The following is a 17333-nucleotide window of genomic DNA, read 5'->3' on the forward strand; positions in this document are numbered from 1 at the left end:
CAATTATTAGTTCATCATGTAGTTGTAATGGTGTTTATTAAGTTCTGTTGTCAGAACTGAAATAGAAGAATATATGGAAACATGATTGAAAAGTGTAATATGAAAACTGACCATAGTTTTCATATTACACTTTTTAATAATGTTTCCATATATTTACGTGTCGTTTGTGTATTTATGCAAATGTCATGTAATTTTCTAGATAATGTACGAAGGGATGGTGGAGGACATTAATATGTTGTTGAATACTGGGGACATTCCCAACTTGTATGGAATGGATGAGAAAGTTGAGATATTGGACAAAATGCAAGCTGCAGTTAGAGAGAGTGTGAGTTGTTTTTCTTTTACTTTTCTAATTACACGGCTAGAGATTTCCTACGAAAAAAAAATTACAAACCGTTTCAATCTGCTTTTTTGCCAAATCGCAAGGTAAAGAGATATTAAATCTTATTAATTTGTCGTTAAATAATAGTCTTTATAACTTAATAATTAAATGCAGGGTAAAAAGATAGAGACGACACCGCTAGCCATGTTTGGCTTCTACGTAGAACGAGTGAAAGCTAACCTTCGAATAGTGCTTGCAATGTCTCCTATCGGAGATTCCTTCAGGAACCGCCTGCGGATGTTCCCTTCGCTTATCAACTGTGCGACTATTGACTGGTATTATTTTTATTTTTTTATTTACATCTGCTTCTCTGAAATTTTATTTCGCATATTAGTATACGAAATTCCACTCGTATCACCGCTTTTTTGCCACGCACCACCTCTACGTGGAACAAGCTGTCCACTGCAGTATTTCCGAACCAATTTGACTTAGGGTCCTTTAAGAATAGAGCATACCAATTCTAAAAAGGCCAGCAACGGACTCCCGACCCCTCTGGCATTGTAATGATGAGCCACCTGCCCGATTGCTCTTTGTAGTCCTTGTTAATTGTTATGTAAACAAATAAGTCTATATATTAATTAAAAATCTATCTATCAGGCGCGATTCAGCCAATGTATGGCCTCAGATATGTTGTTTTTCATCTACCCTACTTTTTGTTGGGTAGTTGAAAACCTATTTCAACCTATACACCGAAATTGCATAGTCTTGCTCTTTCGCAAATTTTGTAAACAATCTTGACATTTAAAAGCATGCCCCTTAGGACATCTGAATAAACGTATTTTGATTTTAAAATAACTTCGACAGTGCACACATTTAAAATTACTCAACGTAAGTATCTAGAACGTCCCAGCTTTTATTGATACTTTTTCACATATAAAACGTGATAAAAGTCTTTGGTACACCTAATACCGTTAAATGCCCTTGATCTCATCAGGTTCACGTCTTGGCCTCCCGAGGCGTTGGAGCGAGTGGCGTCGATGTTCATCGCGAAGATGGAGAACGTGGAAGACGATCTGCGAGAATCTTGCGTGGAGATGTGTCAGCTCTTCCATATGAGTGTGGTTGCACTTAGCGACAGGTATTAGGAATATTATATTCAGTTTAAGTTAAATCAAACGAAAAGATAAACAATTCAATTTTAGAAGTGAGCTGAAGCCTTGGGGGCTCCTAACTCTCACTCAGTCAGTCATCGTCATATTCTATAATTTTCAGATTCTACTCAGAGCAAAAGCGTAAAGTGTACGTGACGCCAACAAGTTATTTGGAGCTTATTAAGGCTTTTCAAAACCTGTATGCCATAAAAGTTGATCAAATCACCAAAGCAAGAATACGGTAGGTTTCTTTGTCGCATGTTTTTTTTTAATAGGCTATTTAAGCGAAATGTATAGTTACGGTAAAGTTTAATACTTATTCGTGAGTGACCAGTTTTTTTTTAAATTAAGCTTATGACTAACCCAGTGTACCACACTTTCTGCAATGGAGAATCCCCGGCTGGCCCCACCATCGGGATATAAAGCATTCGCGTGGTATAGGCTGTCCTTCGTATTCTTGGGCAACTATGCGCTAAATAAGAGAGTGTCCATGGGCGTTATCACTTAACATCAAGGGAGGCTCCTGCCCGTTATAAATATTGTGTAAATGTTATGTATTAATTTCGCCATAGAACGAAATTGGTTAAAGTTGCAAAAAAATATCTAGTAGAAAATTATTATATTATACCATAGATACGAGATAGGTCTGGAACAACTGGAGTTTGCAGCAGGGCAGGTTGCCGTGATGCAGCAGAACCTGATAGATCTGCAGCCGTTGCTTGTCGAGACATCTGATAAGACTGAGAAACTCATGATCAAGATCGAGCAGGACACGGTTGTAGTGGAAAAGCAGAAAGAGGTATTTACTTAATACTATCACGACTGGATATAATCCAATCAAAATGTAGTAAGTGAAACTTTATAACATGGACTCTTGTGAAGCATTTTCATTTTATGCGATGTCAGTCCCTAGGTAACACGGGTATTCCCCCATAAAACAAAGGGATTTCACACATTAAATTTCTAACATTTATAATTTTTAGGTACTTATTTCGTTCATAACATAGAGTTTCTAAATACATATTGGATTTAAATCCCCTTTAACGAGAAAAGTTAATCTCGAGTTATTTGTACATAACGCGTTATATTGGGTCACACTTCAAATATGCTTAAATACAACAATAAAGCATAGAATGTGCACATTATGTAAATTTTACCATACACCGAAGCATTGACTAAAATAATATTATAATTATTCGTTGATATTGTTAGGGTACAAAGTGCGACAATAGGTACCCCCGTGTGGTATAGGGAGTCATTTAAGTGTACTAAAATGGTAAATATGAAATAGACTAGAATTCAAAGTAATACTTAAACAATTTTGCCAACGGTGGTTTAGGCTAACCAAACAAGCAGTGCCTACAACTAATTTTACGATTCTAAGTGAACGAGTGAAAAGTATGATGTGTCAAACTTAGTTAAACTTTAAGCTCTAAGCTAATTTTGACCATGAATACACTATGATACGTAATACTATTTTAGATCGTCGGTGCTGATGAAGCTCTAGCAAACGAAGCGGCTGCAGCAGCTCAGGCCATTAAGGACGATTGTGAATCAGATCTCGCTGAAGCAGTGCCAGCCCTACAAGCGGCTCTTGATGCCCTTAATACCCTCAAACCAGCTGATATTACTCTCGTTAAATCCATGAAAAACCCTCCAGCAGGAGTCAAGCTGGTGATGGAAGCCGTCTGTGTAATGAAGGGCATAAAAGGCGATAGGAAGATGGATGCTAATGGTAATCTAATCCGTAATAATATCTAATCTTTTTAGACAAATTATTTATTTATTGACTAAGTGAGCAGTTGTAGGTTTGATCTCGATGAAAAGTTTAAAATTATTTGCAGGCAAGCCATTTGATGATTTTTGGGGACCTTCGCAGAAAATGCTTGGAGACATGAAGTTTTTGGAAAGTTTGAAAAATTACGATAAGGATAATATCCAGCCAGCTATTATGAAAAAAATAAGAGACAAGTGAGCGTCTGAAATCATTAAAAAATAAAATTACAAAAATGACAGTTCTTGCTACTAACTCCTTTCTATCTCCTAGATACATCCCAGACCGTGAGTTTGATCCAGCTGTGATATCGAAGGTATCGTCCGCTTGCGAAGGCCTTTGCAGGTGGGTCCGAGCCATGGACGTCTACGACCGAGTTATCAAGGTTAGACCAGTTTCAAACATAAATGAAATAAGATTTCATAGAAAATTCACGATTTTTAAGATTGTCTTTCGTATGAAGGTTTTCTATTGTTTTTATAATCATCATGCACTTTTCAGATTTCATTTATAACACTTATACGCCCCATTTTATATTTATGTCTTATCTTTTAGGTGGTAGCACCTAAGAAAGCAGCTCTAGCAGAAGCTGAATCTGAGCTCCAGATGCAAATGAACACCCTCAACGCGAAGAGGGCTCAGTTGCAAGGAGTCCTCGATAAATTACAGGTTAATAGCTTATTTATTAACTTACAGTGCTATGCGTTTTTAGGATAATTTTCCCATTTTTACCAATTCTAGCATTATTATAGCATATAACACACCAAGTAAACGATGGATTTGGTAGCAAGGTTCTTCTTTAAATACTTCATGTTTTTCTTTGTTTGTCGATTTTGAAGACTTCATTGAGGGACTTGTATGGGTTCTTGAATGAGTCGATTAAAACCCGCTGATCAGAAAACTTGAGTTAACTAGATTGGCTAGGACTATACATTACAATACTAACATATATTCGCACATGTATATTCCAGGCGCTAAACGATGAATTTGCGGAGATGACCCGGAAGAAGAAAGGTCTCGAGGATGAAATTGAACTTTGCTCCACGAAACTGTCGCGGGCGGAACAGCTGATCGGAGGCCTCGGAGGGGAGAAGGCTCGTTGGACTGATTTAGCTTTACAGCTGCAGAACCTGCTGGATAATATTATAGGTGACTATACAAATAAAATAAACTACTTAATTTCTCTGTTCTCTTTAGATTCAAAGGCTTATTTGAAAATTAAACTAACTTGGATAATGTGGAAAATTTTATTGCCAAATTTATTACCGACCGTAAAAGTAAGATTCAGAAGTCTAGACTTTAAGCGAATACATGTGCCGTTTTTTTGAAACATTTTTTGATAAAATGTAACACGTTTTTACACTAAACATTTTATTACAATACCTAGATAAATCTATGTAAGCCGTTTTCTTCGTAATAACACATTAACACTTAAATTATGACATAACTTTAAAAATTTCAGGTGACGTGTTATTATCAGCAGGATTTATCGCTTATTTGGGTCCTTACACGGTGAATTATAGAAGAGAAATTATCCTTCTTTGGAATCAGCGCACTATTGAATTAGGTATTTTTTTCTATTCTATTCTATATCCACGGCTGTGCATCAATAGGCTTCCTTTCTATGTGCGCATTTAACATGGACCTCCTGAGAAAACCGGCTTGCCTTAGACCCAAAAACTCGACGGCGTGTGTCAGGTACAGGAGCATAATCAGATCCTATATTAGATTGCTAAATTATCATGAAACAGATTTAGAAATCTGAGGCCAAAGCTAAAAAAAGGTTCTAGTGCCACTATTATTTAATTACAGGTTTTTAGTTTAAACAGAAATTTTAAGAACCTGAAGTCGATATTAATTAAAAAGCTATTTGTTTAGTTATATTCGGGTAAATATTAGTTTTTAATTTCAGAGATACCATGTTCGGAGACATACTCGCTTCTATCAACACTAGGTGAACCGGTTGTGATCAGGGCGTGGAATATAGCGGGGCTACCCGTCGACGCCTTCTCTATTGAGAATGGCATTATTGTTGAAAAATCAAGGAGATGGCCTCTTATGATTGATCCTCAAGGTCTGTTCTTCAAGTTATTTATCTTTTGGTATCTTTCTTAAACACATAAATAATACTTAGGTACGTATAGTACCACCTTACATCCTGGCAACTCTGTCATCTGCGAAAAACTTTTGTCACTTGCAAGTCTTCCGCTGTTGTAGTCTAGCTGGTGTCCATAGGTGGCGGTAAGTACTTAACTCTAAGTGACCCATCTGTTCCTTTGCCTATTGTCCCAAAAAATAAACAGATTAGACTGTAGGGACATCTACAATCTGTGCTTACAAATCACAGCAATGTCTTCATACCCTAAACGTGCCAATGAAGTTATTCCGGCCGCTCTTCTTCTTCTTGTAATGCCTCTCCACCTTCTGGAGGTTGGCGATCAGCTCGTCATACTTCTTCTTATTCTACGCAACGCACATCAGCTGTTCTACGCTGGCCACTTCCATCCGTTCTCTGATATTGCGGAGCCACGGCTTCCTCCTTCTACCAGCGCGTCTTTTCCCCTCGACCTTGCCCATCATGATGACTTAAAGAAGTTCGTGTCGAAGCACATGTCCCAAGTAACTTATCTTCTTCTTTTTAATGGTCAAAGTGAGATCTCGGGATCGTTTTGCGCACCGAAGAACTTCTTCGTTTGTGACTGATTTATTTCAACATAATTGGCGAACACGGGAACTTATCTTGATTCACAATAATTGTGAAGCCAAACAATTTTTCAATTATTTTGTCTTTGAATAGAGCAAGCGAACAAATGGGTAAAAAACATGGAGCGTGATAATCAATTGAAGGTGATTAAGCTAACGGACCCGAATTACGTGCGTGTGATGGAGAATGCTATTCAAATGGGTTTGCCGGTCATTCTGGAGAACATACGGGAGCATCTTGATGCCGTTCTGGAACCGGTTTTGCTTAGGAATGTATTTAGGTGAGAAGAAAATCTGAAAGTGCTATTAACATTATTTATTTATTATTAGACATACGTTTTGTTTGTTATTTATATAAAAAATAAGTAATTTTAGTAAACCTGTTTCACCTTTATAATAACTGTTTACTATGTTTTATATTATAACTAGCTGTAGGAATAATAAATATCAAATAAATAAATTTATTTAAAATTAGTTATTTACCATTCCTTAGATATTCAGGTACATGGATCTGTATCTGCTCCAATTACATAAGATCTCATTCACTCTATTCAATTCTTGTATTATATGTCTTTATGTGATGAACATAACATGTGACAAAATTATGTGTTTTGTTTGCTTACTTTTACTTTATAGATCAGGTGGTGTGGAATGTCTGAAGCTGGGAGACAATGTGCTAGAGTACAATCACAGTTTCCGCTTCTACATCACAACGCGACTCAGTAACCCTCACTATTTACCAGAAATTGCTGTCAAGGTACCCACAACTCTTAACTTTTCCTCTTTCAAGCTTTCCTCTGCCTCCATAATCTGAAAACAGTACAGTAGGTACGGAGTGTCGTGCTTTATGAGCTTCATGAATAATTAGAGAAATTGATGAAATGATTCACCAGGAAGCATCCCATCGTGTGTTAAGGTTTTGTTAAAATTGAAAAGATTGTTGTGGGATAAGGGACCAGGACGTCTGAAGCCAGAATGGGTTGCCATTTGTAGATGAAAAGAAAAACTAAAATTATTATTTTTAGGTAACAATGCTGAACTTCATGATAACCCCACAAGGTCTCCAAGATCAACTGCTAGGAATAGTGGTAGCTCAAGACAGACCTGAGCTGGAGCTGAAGAAGAATCAGCTCATCGTGGAAGGAGCTAATAACAAGAGAACCCTCAAAGAGATTGAGGATAAAATTTTAGAGGTAAGCAAATAATATTTATTGTAAATGTTTGTTGAATTTAGTGGGTAATTGGCGTCAGTAATTAAGTTGTTACAGTCTTATTATAGTAGTACTATTAAGTTAGTAATACTACTTTTGAAACGTCAATATTTCAATCTGGAATGATTGAGACCAATCGATCTAACTTTATTTTTGTTAAGTCATTGTCTGAACCGTGTATTAACAACGAATATATTTGTCAATCCTTTTTCATTACTTACATTATTCTACATTTTTAAATATAAAATAGGCCATTTAAGACAATATTGACGATTCGAAACCTTTATTCAGAAACGTTCTTTAATTTCAGGGCAGAATTGTAGACCTTCAATAAGAAAGAGACAAAATTATAATAATCTTCCTTTTTCGTTATCAGGTGCTATCTTCAGCCGGAAATATTTTGGAAGACGAGTCAGCCAACCAAATTTTATCATCATCCAAGGTCCTTTCTATAGAGATAGAGGCTAAACAGGCAGCCGCTGCTATCACCGAGAAAGAGATAGATGAAGCTCGACTTCTTTACGTTCCAGTCTCGAAACATAGCTCTGTCCTTTTCTTCTGTATCTCGGACTTGTCCAATATTGATCCTATGTACCAGTATTCGTTGAATTGGTAAGGTTTCCTTGAAATATGTATTACTTTTGATTAATTATATTTTAAGTACCACTTTGAAAGTTTGTTCAGATACGGCTATTTGTTTGGCTCTAATATTATTTTTATTGGCAGGTTTATAAATCTTTACAACCAAGCTATATTGAATTCGCCCAAAAGCGACGTTCTGGATGAGCGTCTGGAAGGACTCAATGCCTTCTTCACGAAAAGCATCTACGAAAATGTCTGCCGAAGTCTTTTCGAGAAAGACAAGCTTATCTTCTCACTCGTTCTCACACTGGGAATTCTTCGTGCTAGGGTAACATGGAGTTATTTTTTGTGTTGGAAGTTATTTTTGATATGATGTTGTACGTCGGTGATTTTGAAACTTAAGTAAGTTTAAGTTTCAAAATAGTTTATAATTTAAAAAAATAAATAAAATAAGCCTCCATTCAAGTAGGTACTTTGTAATCAGGATTACATTAAATTCATGTCATTATGTTTCACATTAGTACACGATCTGCGACGGTGTGAAGACCTACTCAAAATTCTTCCACTTGTCTCGCATCCTCGCCACCATTTTCCAATTCTTCCCCGCTGTCTCTTTTTTTCCACCTTGCCAGGGTTCCGGTGGGCGTCAACTCTTTTTTTACATATATATACAGTCTTGCAAAATTTGCAGGGAGAAATTGACGATGAGTTGGTATCATTTCTCCTGACTGGTGGAGTGGCGTTGGAGAATCCTTACGAGAATCCAGCTCCCACTTGGCTTTCAGACAAGGCTTGGTCGGAAATCGTGCGCAGTAGCAATCTTAACGGGTAAGATTAAAAATCTTTTAATCTTCTTCTTAAAATTTCAATAACTAGTATTTATATAACAATATATATAATGAACGGGCATGGACCGGACATCTCGCAAGTTCGTTTCCGGCCATTTAAGAATTGCTACGCTCCTTTCTTTAGGACTCTAAGTGAAATTGGTCCAGGAACATATGGAAAGGCAGCTGGTTCTACATATTGGTGGTGTTCGGCAAAAACCAAGGCATCCTCACTAAACTTTTAGAGGATAAATTAGCATTTCCTTCCAAATGTTCTTGAACTAAATGTAATTCGATATGTCAACGCCCAGTATTCCGATGCTGGCTTTGGCTTTGATTTGTATTAGCATTCCAACCTTGACATCGTCATATTATTATCGAGGGTTTATATAAAACTTATCTCACGAAAATAAACGCAAATTCCTATGACTACTCTTTACGATTTGTGTAAAGCCTTCGAAAGGTTATGTTACGAAGATTTACCAAAGACAATGTCTAAGGAATTTGCTTGGCAACAAAAATGTGTGCAGCGTTGCTTATATTTATATTAGTTTAATTTTATAGATAACAAATAATATATATTTTTTTAATCCACTTCTAGATTGATGACTTTTAATGAACAAAAATCTTATACACAGAAAATACAACTTTTGTCAATAGTGTTATATAAGATATCATATGAAGTGCCAAACTATTTGAGATCAATCTAGAAATAGATTATTACTGTAGTTTAATCTACTATTTCAAAGCATTAGATATGGGTAGCGTGGCCGAGCGGTCTAAGGCGCTGGTTTAAGGCACCAGTCTCTTCGGAGGCGTGGGTTCGAATCCCACCGCTGCCAGACATCTTTTTAGTTTTTTGTTATATTGATAGTAGATTATATGTGTTACACATAATATTTTTTATTTAATTAAATGCGCACTAAGCACGTTATTTATATAGATCAATAATTTGTTTAAAACACTAAGCTCTGAAAAAGATTGGATTATATTTTTTTAGAAAATAGCCATTCAATTTTATTTTATTTAAATAAAAGGTATATACCTATAAAATACCTTCAAAAATAAGGTATTTTTATATAAGTTTTTATAATGTGCATTTTTAATATAAAGATTCCCATTTACAGCCTACGCGGTTTTAAAGAGCACTTTGAAACGAACGTACCTAGTTGGAAGGAGTTCTACGATCTGTCAGCTCCGCACGAAACGTCTTTCCCACATCCCTATGAAGAAATTAAAGGCATACCCAAGCTGATAATGTTGAGGTATTCTTATATTATTTATAAGCTTGTAACTGTGTGTGTATCTGTTTAGGGAGATTCGTTTCTTAAAGCTGACGTGATCGATCGATATGGTTTTAGTTACAATTTTAATAACAGCAACTCATTTTCTTAGATTAATTACATATCGTTAGTCGTTTTGTAATTATCGGATCGTTTTTATGAGTACTCAAACTAAACAATGAATTTTAAATTGTGTTTGCGACGTAAATGTTTATTTAGTGACAGTCTTGTGAGCCAGCAAATCAATACGATCGGTAGATATATTGTTGTAGGATTTTTATTAAAAGGTTATTGTAATAATGTTTGAAACCTTGTAGTGCGTATTGACGCAACAATCTTAGCACTTCACTCATTGTGTGCCAGGCTTATAATATTGATAAAAACTTCATTATAAAACCTACATTACATTCCGTCATTACAATGAGCCGTATTTCACCAGAATATTCTCACGACTTATGTTGTTTAGATGCATTCGACCTGACAAGTTAATACCACTAGTCCAACAGTATGTGGTGGTGGAAATGGGTCGTACCTACATCGAACCACCACCCTTCGACTTGGAGAAGTCGTACAATGACAGCAATTGCTGTTCTCCGCTCATTTTCATCCTGTCACCTGGCTCCGATCCTATGTCAGGGTTAGTCAAGTTCTCCATGGAGAGAAAGGTCGTCAGCTTCGAGACTATTTCGCTTGGTCAGGGACAGGTACTTGCTTTTTAACATTTATATTATTTTGTTTATTCGGAGTAATCTTTGAAAATACTTAATTCCTAAAGAAGTCTTATGATAATAATAATAATTTATTTCAAGTTTGTTTCACTGGTAAAGTTTATTAGATATTGCGCTAGTTATATAAACAAAATTAGTCAGGTTTATCTGACGCTGAACTAGGTGTGAACCTGTATTTAGCGCCGAACCCCTTAAATATATCAGACAAAAATCTAGCATCAAGTACGTAACTCATTGGAAAAACTTATATCTTGCGTTCTACTTACTTACTAGCAATTGTGTTTATATACAGAATAAGGATTACATAGAACAAAAACAAAACGAATATCATTTCAGCCTTTTGCAATGATTATATAATTTCATTTGCCAGGGTCCGATAGCAGCGAACATGATTAACACAGCGATCCAGACAGGCGGTTGGGTAGTCCTACAGAACTGCCACGTGATGGACTCCTGGATGGGAGAGCTGGAGAGGATCTGCGCGGAGGTCATCATCCCTCAGTACACGCACAAGGAATTCCGATGCTGGCTCACCTCGTACCCCAGTCGAGCGTTTCCCGTTACTGTGTTGCAGAATGGTTAGATACTTCAATTGTACTCGGGATCTGAGAGTGAGCCATAGTGATTCAATGATAAAATGAAGGGTCAAAAAATTTACGGCAGCTTTATTTACGAAAAACTTTATAAATTTTAACCAATACGTCTGAAAAAAATAGCAACCAAAATACGTATTATTATTTATTATTGAATTGCAAAAACAAACATATTTATTACTTACTAAGACCGGCCCACACCTATTTTGGCTGAATGGTAAATTATGAATGATTATATTCTTCTCCTTCTTATCCGGTACACTCTTGACAGAGCGGTCGTGATCGCTATGTAGAGAGTTGACGTCTACTGAATGACCGAATGATTATATTCGCTTGTTAATTTCTATTTAATAAGAGGGCGTAAAGAATACGTTATTTTCGAAATACACATAGGATATTAGATTTATTGTAACAACGCATTTGCTACAAGTTGATTGTAGAATTTTGAAGATACCTATACTATACTATACCTAAAAAATATTATAGTTGCTTTATAAAAATATTATAACTTTTAAAATGCTCCTAAGAGGTGTGTAAATCCAGCATTATTAATATTTGCCTTATTTTTTTATATAGTCTCTCGTCGAGTAATGTAATAAATTCGGGATTATGTACGTGTATTAGGATTTATTTACTAATAATCATACCATAACGCAGGTGTGAAAATGACAAACGAAGCTCCTAAAGGTCTAAAAAACAACATTTACCGTTCATACATATCGGATCCCATTTGTGACCCCGAGTTCTATATATCGTGCCCTCGAACTGAGGAATGGCGAAGACTTTTGTTCGCGCTTTGCTTCTTCCACGCGATTGTTCAAGAGAGACGCGCATTCGGTCCTCTCGGCTGGAACATTCAGTATGAATTTAATGAGAGTGATCTGAGGATATGCATTATGCAATTACAGGTGTGTAATGTTTTAACCAAATTGTTTTCTTATTCGGTAGTTTTATTGTTTGAAAATATGTAATAAAATCGTGTACAAGTTAGAAAGCTTATCTGATCGAAATTATTCTTGTTACTTCTTAGAGTCAAATGATATGATTTTGGTTTATGTAATGGAGTTAGCCTTCAGGGTGTAGATATTTACATAAAGTCTGTATTTATTGAACTTTAGATGTTCCTAACGGAATACGCGGAAACGCCCCTAGAAGCGTTGAACTACTTGGCGGGTGAATGCAATTATGGTGGAAGGGTCACAGATGACAAGGATAGAAGACTCATCATGTCACTGCTTTCTCTCTTCTACAATGAAGATGTTACTGCGGAGCTTGAGTGAGTAACTTGGCAAATTCACTTTTATCGCGTTGTCCTTCATAAAAGCGCTGTCTTTCAAATGGTATTTACAATATGATGTAGGTTGTAAAATATTTAAAAAGCTTTTTGATATCTTTTATGGATTGTCTACGTAGGGTTTGGTTGTTGGGATGTAGATAGATAGATCGACTGTCACGGTGTTGTTCTCAATCTGAGATTGTGGATTAATTATTGGGTTCGGGTGAAAATGCACATAGATACAAAGCAAAACGATTTAGGCTGTGTTTATAATGATATAGAATTACAAAATAAAATACCAGTCACATTGTATGTATCAATGTCATGGATCATTTTTCAATGCGATCAAACATGCGGGTTTCCTCTCTCTTCACCGTGCACGTAAAGCCTAATTGGCTTCATAGAAAAATATTGTGAAATTCCTACAGTCTCAGGGTTGAGTGCTTGTACCACTAGGTCTACATTGCTGTAATGATTTAATATGAACAAAGCTTTTCTAATCCTCCCTAGTTACTCGTTTTCTCCGAGTGGAGAATATCGTATGCCAGCCAGTATGGACTACAATAGTGTATTGGAACACATTCGTGCGTTGCCAATGATCGCCAAGCCAGAGGTGTTTGGTCTTCATGAGAATGCTGACATTACCAAGGATAATAAGGAGACTGCAGCCGTGAGTCTTTCTGATTACTTTAAATATATGGCGGGTCTGAAAATTTTATATTGTTTTATATAATACGGAATTATAAGGATATCTGTAAAAAGTAGATGGCGATCACTTCATTATTCTAAGTATATTGATAGCAGCTCCTTACACTCGACTTCGTCTTTTTTGTTCTAAAAAAGTTTTAGTCTGTAGAGGCGTCGTCTCTAAGACGCCTTTTGTGACTCCTGAGCCCCAATTTGGAGTCAATGACTATGACTTTTCTATTGATTAATTTAATTATAGATTATAAAATAAACTGTATATTGAAATCATTTCTTTTCCAGCTCCTATTTGGTTGTCTCTTAACCCAGACTTCCATAACATCAGGGGGTGGAGGAGGTGAGGGGGGCGAGGGAGGGGGCGTGGTGGAGCTGACCCGAGACATGAAGTCCAGACTCCCCCCGCCCTACGATGTCTTCGACGTCTCGCAGAGATACCCCGTTCAGTACTATAACAGTATGAATACAGTACTTAAACAGGTAACCTATATTTCTTTTTTTATATTCATGGTAATTAATAGTTAGAAAATAATATATTTAATGTCAGAAGATTTGAGTAATTCCTCAAATCTTTTCACTCACAAATATAAATGAAAATGTAATTTTTATGAAGTGCCTGGAATATTTAGGTACACAGTATGTTTTTTTTCTTCATATGGTTGGTTTAATTTTACAGGAACTGATCAGATACAATCGTCTATTGGCGGTAGTGGCACGAACACTCCATGGTGTGTATATGGCAGCCCAGGGTCTGGCCATCATGAGTGCAGAACTGGAGGAGTGCAACAATGCGTTTGTCAAAGGAATCGTGCCTGGCGCTTGGATGTCCAAATCCTATCCTTCTATGAAACCCTTGGGCTCATACGTCGCCGATTTTCTTTCAAGGTATGTTGTGTACCTTAAATACCTATATACCTTTTTTTATAGAACAGGGGCCAAACGGGCAGGAGGCTCACCTGAATTTAAGTGATACCGCCGCCCATGGAGACTCGATGCCAGAGGGCTCGCGAGTGCGTTGTCGGCATTTTAAGAATTTCTATATACTAAAACCGTGAAAAAAAATTGCATGGGGACAAAGAATATCCAAAATGACCTAGATTCTTCCGAATTGTACATAGGTAATTTTGGATAGGGACAGAATAATAATATTCAATGTAAGACTAGAAGATACTTTATAGATCATAATGTATATGAAAGGGTTGTCAACAGTTTTGATTTTGGGGTAATGTTACAAGCACCGACAGTAGGGTCCTGTCGTTTTTAAGTGAAACACTTAAATTAAAACTGTTAAATGAATGAGACAAGAAACCCTTATTAAAAAAAATAGTATTATCAAGATGAGATTGTTCATCTGCAAATGCATAGCAAGAAGCATTTTAAATTTTAAATGTGAAAAAAAAACGATAATCTTAGATCACTTTAATATCAAAACATTTGTGTCTGTGTACATTATATCAATAACTACTTGTACTCAGTCTGCCCTTAAGACTAGTATAGATATTGCACTATTAGTGATGTCAAAATTAACAACCATATCACAAATTGAGATTTACATGCATCTACATAAACTGCAATATTAAAGCTTTCTTTAACCTAGACTGAGTTGGCTAATTAAAATGATTTTAAGAATAAACAACCGACATGTATATACTTTTTGATCTACATAATAAAATTTCTAAAATATAGTTTCTTCCACAATTGTATTTATACTAAAATTGTTTTAGACCCTATTGGCAGTGCTAAGTTTAAATGGGAAATCTGTCATTTTTATTCTTTCTAATAGATCTATGCCTTGATAAGCTCCATATTATATTTATGTTGTTCAGTTCAAGCTCATAGTCTTGTGTCTTGATAATTTTCTATCAAGGGAAATTTATAAAGCAATGCTTAACATAAAACTGTAACAGAGGTCTTCAACCATCAGTTTTCTTTGCTAAATCCAGTAATTTATTCATAAGCTCTCCTCCGAAAGATTCTCTGTACTTCTGGCTTATACTGTTCAATAAGGCATATGGAGTCTCATAGTTCATATTTTCTATAGTTGCAAGGCTTGTGTCATCATATTTTCGTCCAACAACTCTGAACCCTGCCGCAGACATTTCAATACAATAATTAAGGTCTTCTAAAGTTGTCAAATTCAAATACACACGTTGGTTAGAGTTTTTGAGTGCAGTGGATATGCATGCAGTTTTAACATGCTTTTTTATATCATTGATGGCGGCTTCTGCTTCTTTTGGCCAAGTGTTTTGATCAAGAACTTGTTCTGACATCTGTAATTTAGAACATTTTTTTATATAAACATTATTTAATAGATTAGCAGAATAATACTGAAGAAAAACATGTATTATTTGTATATTCTATCTACATATGTATATTAATGTTTATTTACAGATTAAAGTTCTTGCAAGACTGGATAGATGAAGGGCCTCCGATAGTATTTTGGATATCAGGGTTCTATTTCACACAGTCATTCTTGACTGGTGTTTTACAGAATTATTCTAGGCATAATCGTATTCCTATAGACCAGGTCCATTTTGAATTCACCATAACTAGTATGGAAGCAGAGTGTGAGGAAGAACCTAGTTTTGGAGTATATTGCAAGGTAATTAGACATTCAATCTCTTGCAGATTTACAGGTAATGGCAAAAAAAAAATCTTTGTTGATGTTTATACAAGCTTCTCAGGTTCTAAAGGTTCTTTATTTAATTTATTTGTAATTCATTTTACAAGCAACCATATAAAATGGATAAGACTGATCAGGAGCACAGTGTATTTGTATGGGTGAGTGCTGAGTGGGTTTATGCAAAGTGCACCAAACTAAGAATTGAGAATCACGCTTGAATATATTTTTTATTTTGTACTTTTAATGCTTAAAATTGAAATTCCTATTGTATAAAAAATATAACCCCTTAATTCATAAATATACAATAACCTCAAGTTTAAAATTTATTGCATGTTTCATGTATATCACGCTTTTGGGTTACTTTACAAATAAATATATATAATAATGTGACAGACCACATTGTTTTATTATGTTTGTGTGGTAATAATATAAATGCATTATTTAATGTTTAAAGATAAGCAATTTTTAATAAATTACTTCACAAATGAGAAATGTGTTTTTCATAAAGACTTCTTTCAGGGTTTATTTCTAGAAGGAGCCAGATGGAATCGTGAGACCATGGAACTGGATGAGTCCTATCCTAAAATCCTATTTGATACAATCCCTATTATTTGGTTCAAACCAGCTCTTATAGCAGATTTTAATCCTCCCCCTTCATATTTCTGTCCAATCTATAAGACAAGTGAGAGAAAGGGAGTTCTTGCTACAACTGGTCACTCAAGCAACTTTGTAATGTACATTACACTGCGTTCTGATGTGCCACAGAAACATTGGATCAATCGGGGAGTGGCAAGTTTGACCCAACTTGATGATTAGTTTCAATAGCCAGTGATGTCTAGTCTAATTAATATATTTTTTTAATTTTTATGACTGCTTTATTTTCAATGAGTCCTTTTTTGTTGATCAATATAATAACATTAACATAATCTTTATTAAAAGTAGACGTGATGGTTATTCCATTTAAGTTTTAAACTTGAAAATTATAATGAATTGATTTAAAAAAATTAAATATTTACCTTGTTAATACTATAATCCTTCGTAGTCTGTTTAATAAATCCGTAAATATTAAGTAGACCGGTCTTTTAACAATTCGAAAGATTATTATTATATGAATAATCTAAGGACCAAATATAAATAAATAAAAAGATATAGATTCTAGAATTTAAATACAAAATTTAGATATATTCTTGAGTTTTTGATTTAATTTTCTAGAAAAATAGACATTCCATAATTACATTACCAAACTAAGCAGACTACAATATGATTTAAGTTCTGACACAAGCACCTGCAAAAATAGAGGAAATATATTTCGCTATTCTGTTAGTAATGAGTACCTACGTAAATTAGACAACTTCTAATATTTCTATTGGAATGTTCACGATGATTTCAAGGTATTTAGTTTAAAATTAAGTTTAAATTAATATTTTCAGTTAAGCATTATGCTAAAGCTTTTTCTTCGAAGAAGTCTTCCATTCTATTTCATTAACAAATGGTGGGTAATGCATGCTACAACTCTCGCAAAAAATATTTTAATTAGGGCTAAATTTGCGAGTAAAAG

The 17333-nt window shown here is 35.3% G+C and overlaps 1 protein-coding gene and 1 non-coding gene across 2 annotated transcripts in view; both read left to right on the forward strand.

Annotated features, from left to right (window-relative positions):
* The window catches only part of LOC110997633 (dynein axonemal heavy chain 3), a 46540-nt gene extending 29931 nt beyond the window's left edge, over window positions 1-16609 (forward strand). The window contains exons 44-71 of the mRNA XM_022265878.2: window positions 200-325; window positions 497-657; window positions 1317-1460; window positions 1595-1714; window positions 2107-2272; window positions 2956-3208; window positions 3318-3444; window positions 3521-3632; window positions 3803-3916; window positions 4219-4396; window positions 4710-4814; window positions 5160-5321; window positions 6045-6231; window positions 6587-6707; window positions 6976-7143; window positions 7538-7773; window positions 7888-8071; window positions 8435-8571; window positions 9698-9835; window positions 10320-10557; window positions 10952-11159; window positions 11832-12082; window positions 12293-12450; window positions 12961-13120; window positions 13438-13632; window positions 13829-14037; window positions 15544-15754; window positions 16295-16609. Of these exons, the coding sequence (XP_022121570.2) occupies window positions 200-325; window positions 497-657; window positions 1317-1460; window positions 1595-1714; window positions 2107-2272; window positions 2956-3208; window positions 3318-3444; window positions 3521-3632; window positions 3803-3916; window positions 4219-4396; window positions 4710-4814; window positions 5160-5321; window positions 6045-6231; window positions 6587-6707; window positions 6976-7143; window positions 7538-7773; window positions 7888-8071; window positions 8435-8571; window positions 9698-9835; window positions 10320-10557; window positions 10952-11159; window positions 11832-12082; window positions 12293-12450; window positions 12961-13120; window positions 13438-13632; window positions 13829-14037; window positions 15544-15754; window positions 16295-16591 (4866 nt within the window). The 3' untranslated portion in view covers window positions 16592-16609. The remainder of the gene's footprint in view (window positions 1-199; window positions 326-496; window positions 658-1316; window positions 1461-1594; window positions 1715-2106; window positions 2273-2955; window positions 3209-3317; window positions 3445-3520; window positions 3633-3802; window positions 3917-4218; window positions 4397-4709; window positions 4815-5159; window positions 5322-6044; window positions 6232-6586; window positions 6708-6975; window positions 7144-7537; window positions 7774-7887; window positions 8072-8434; window positions 8572-9697; window positions 9836-10319; window positions 10558-10951; window positions 11160-11831; window positions 12083-12292; window positions 12451-12960; window positions 13121-13437; window positions 13633-13828; window positions 14038-15543; window positions 15755-16294) is intronic.
* Trnal-aag lies at window positions 9331-9412 on the forward strand. Its single transcript has one exon. It is a non-coding gene; the product is annotated as a tRNA-Leu (tRNA).
* Window positions 16610-17333: the final 724 nt, after the last annotated feature.

Source organism: Pieris rapae, chromosome 17 (genome assembly GCF_905147795.1).
Source record: "Pieris rapae chromosome 17, ilPieRapa1.1, whole genome shotgun sequence".
NCBI lineage: Eukaryota > Metazoa > Arthropoda > Insecta > Lepidoptera > Pieridae > Pieris > Pieris rapae.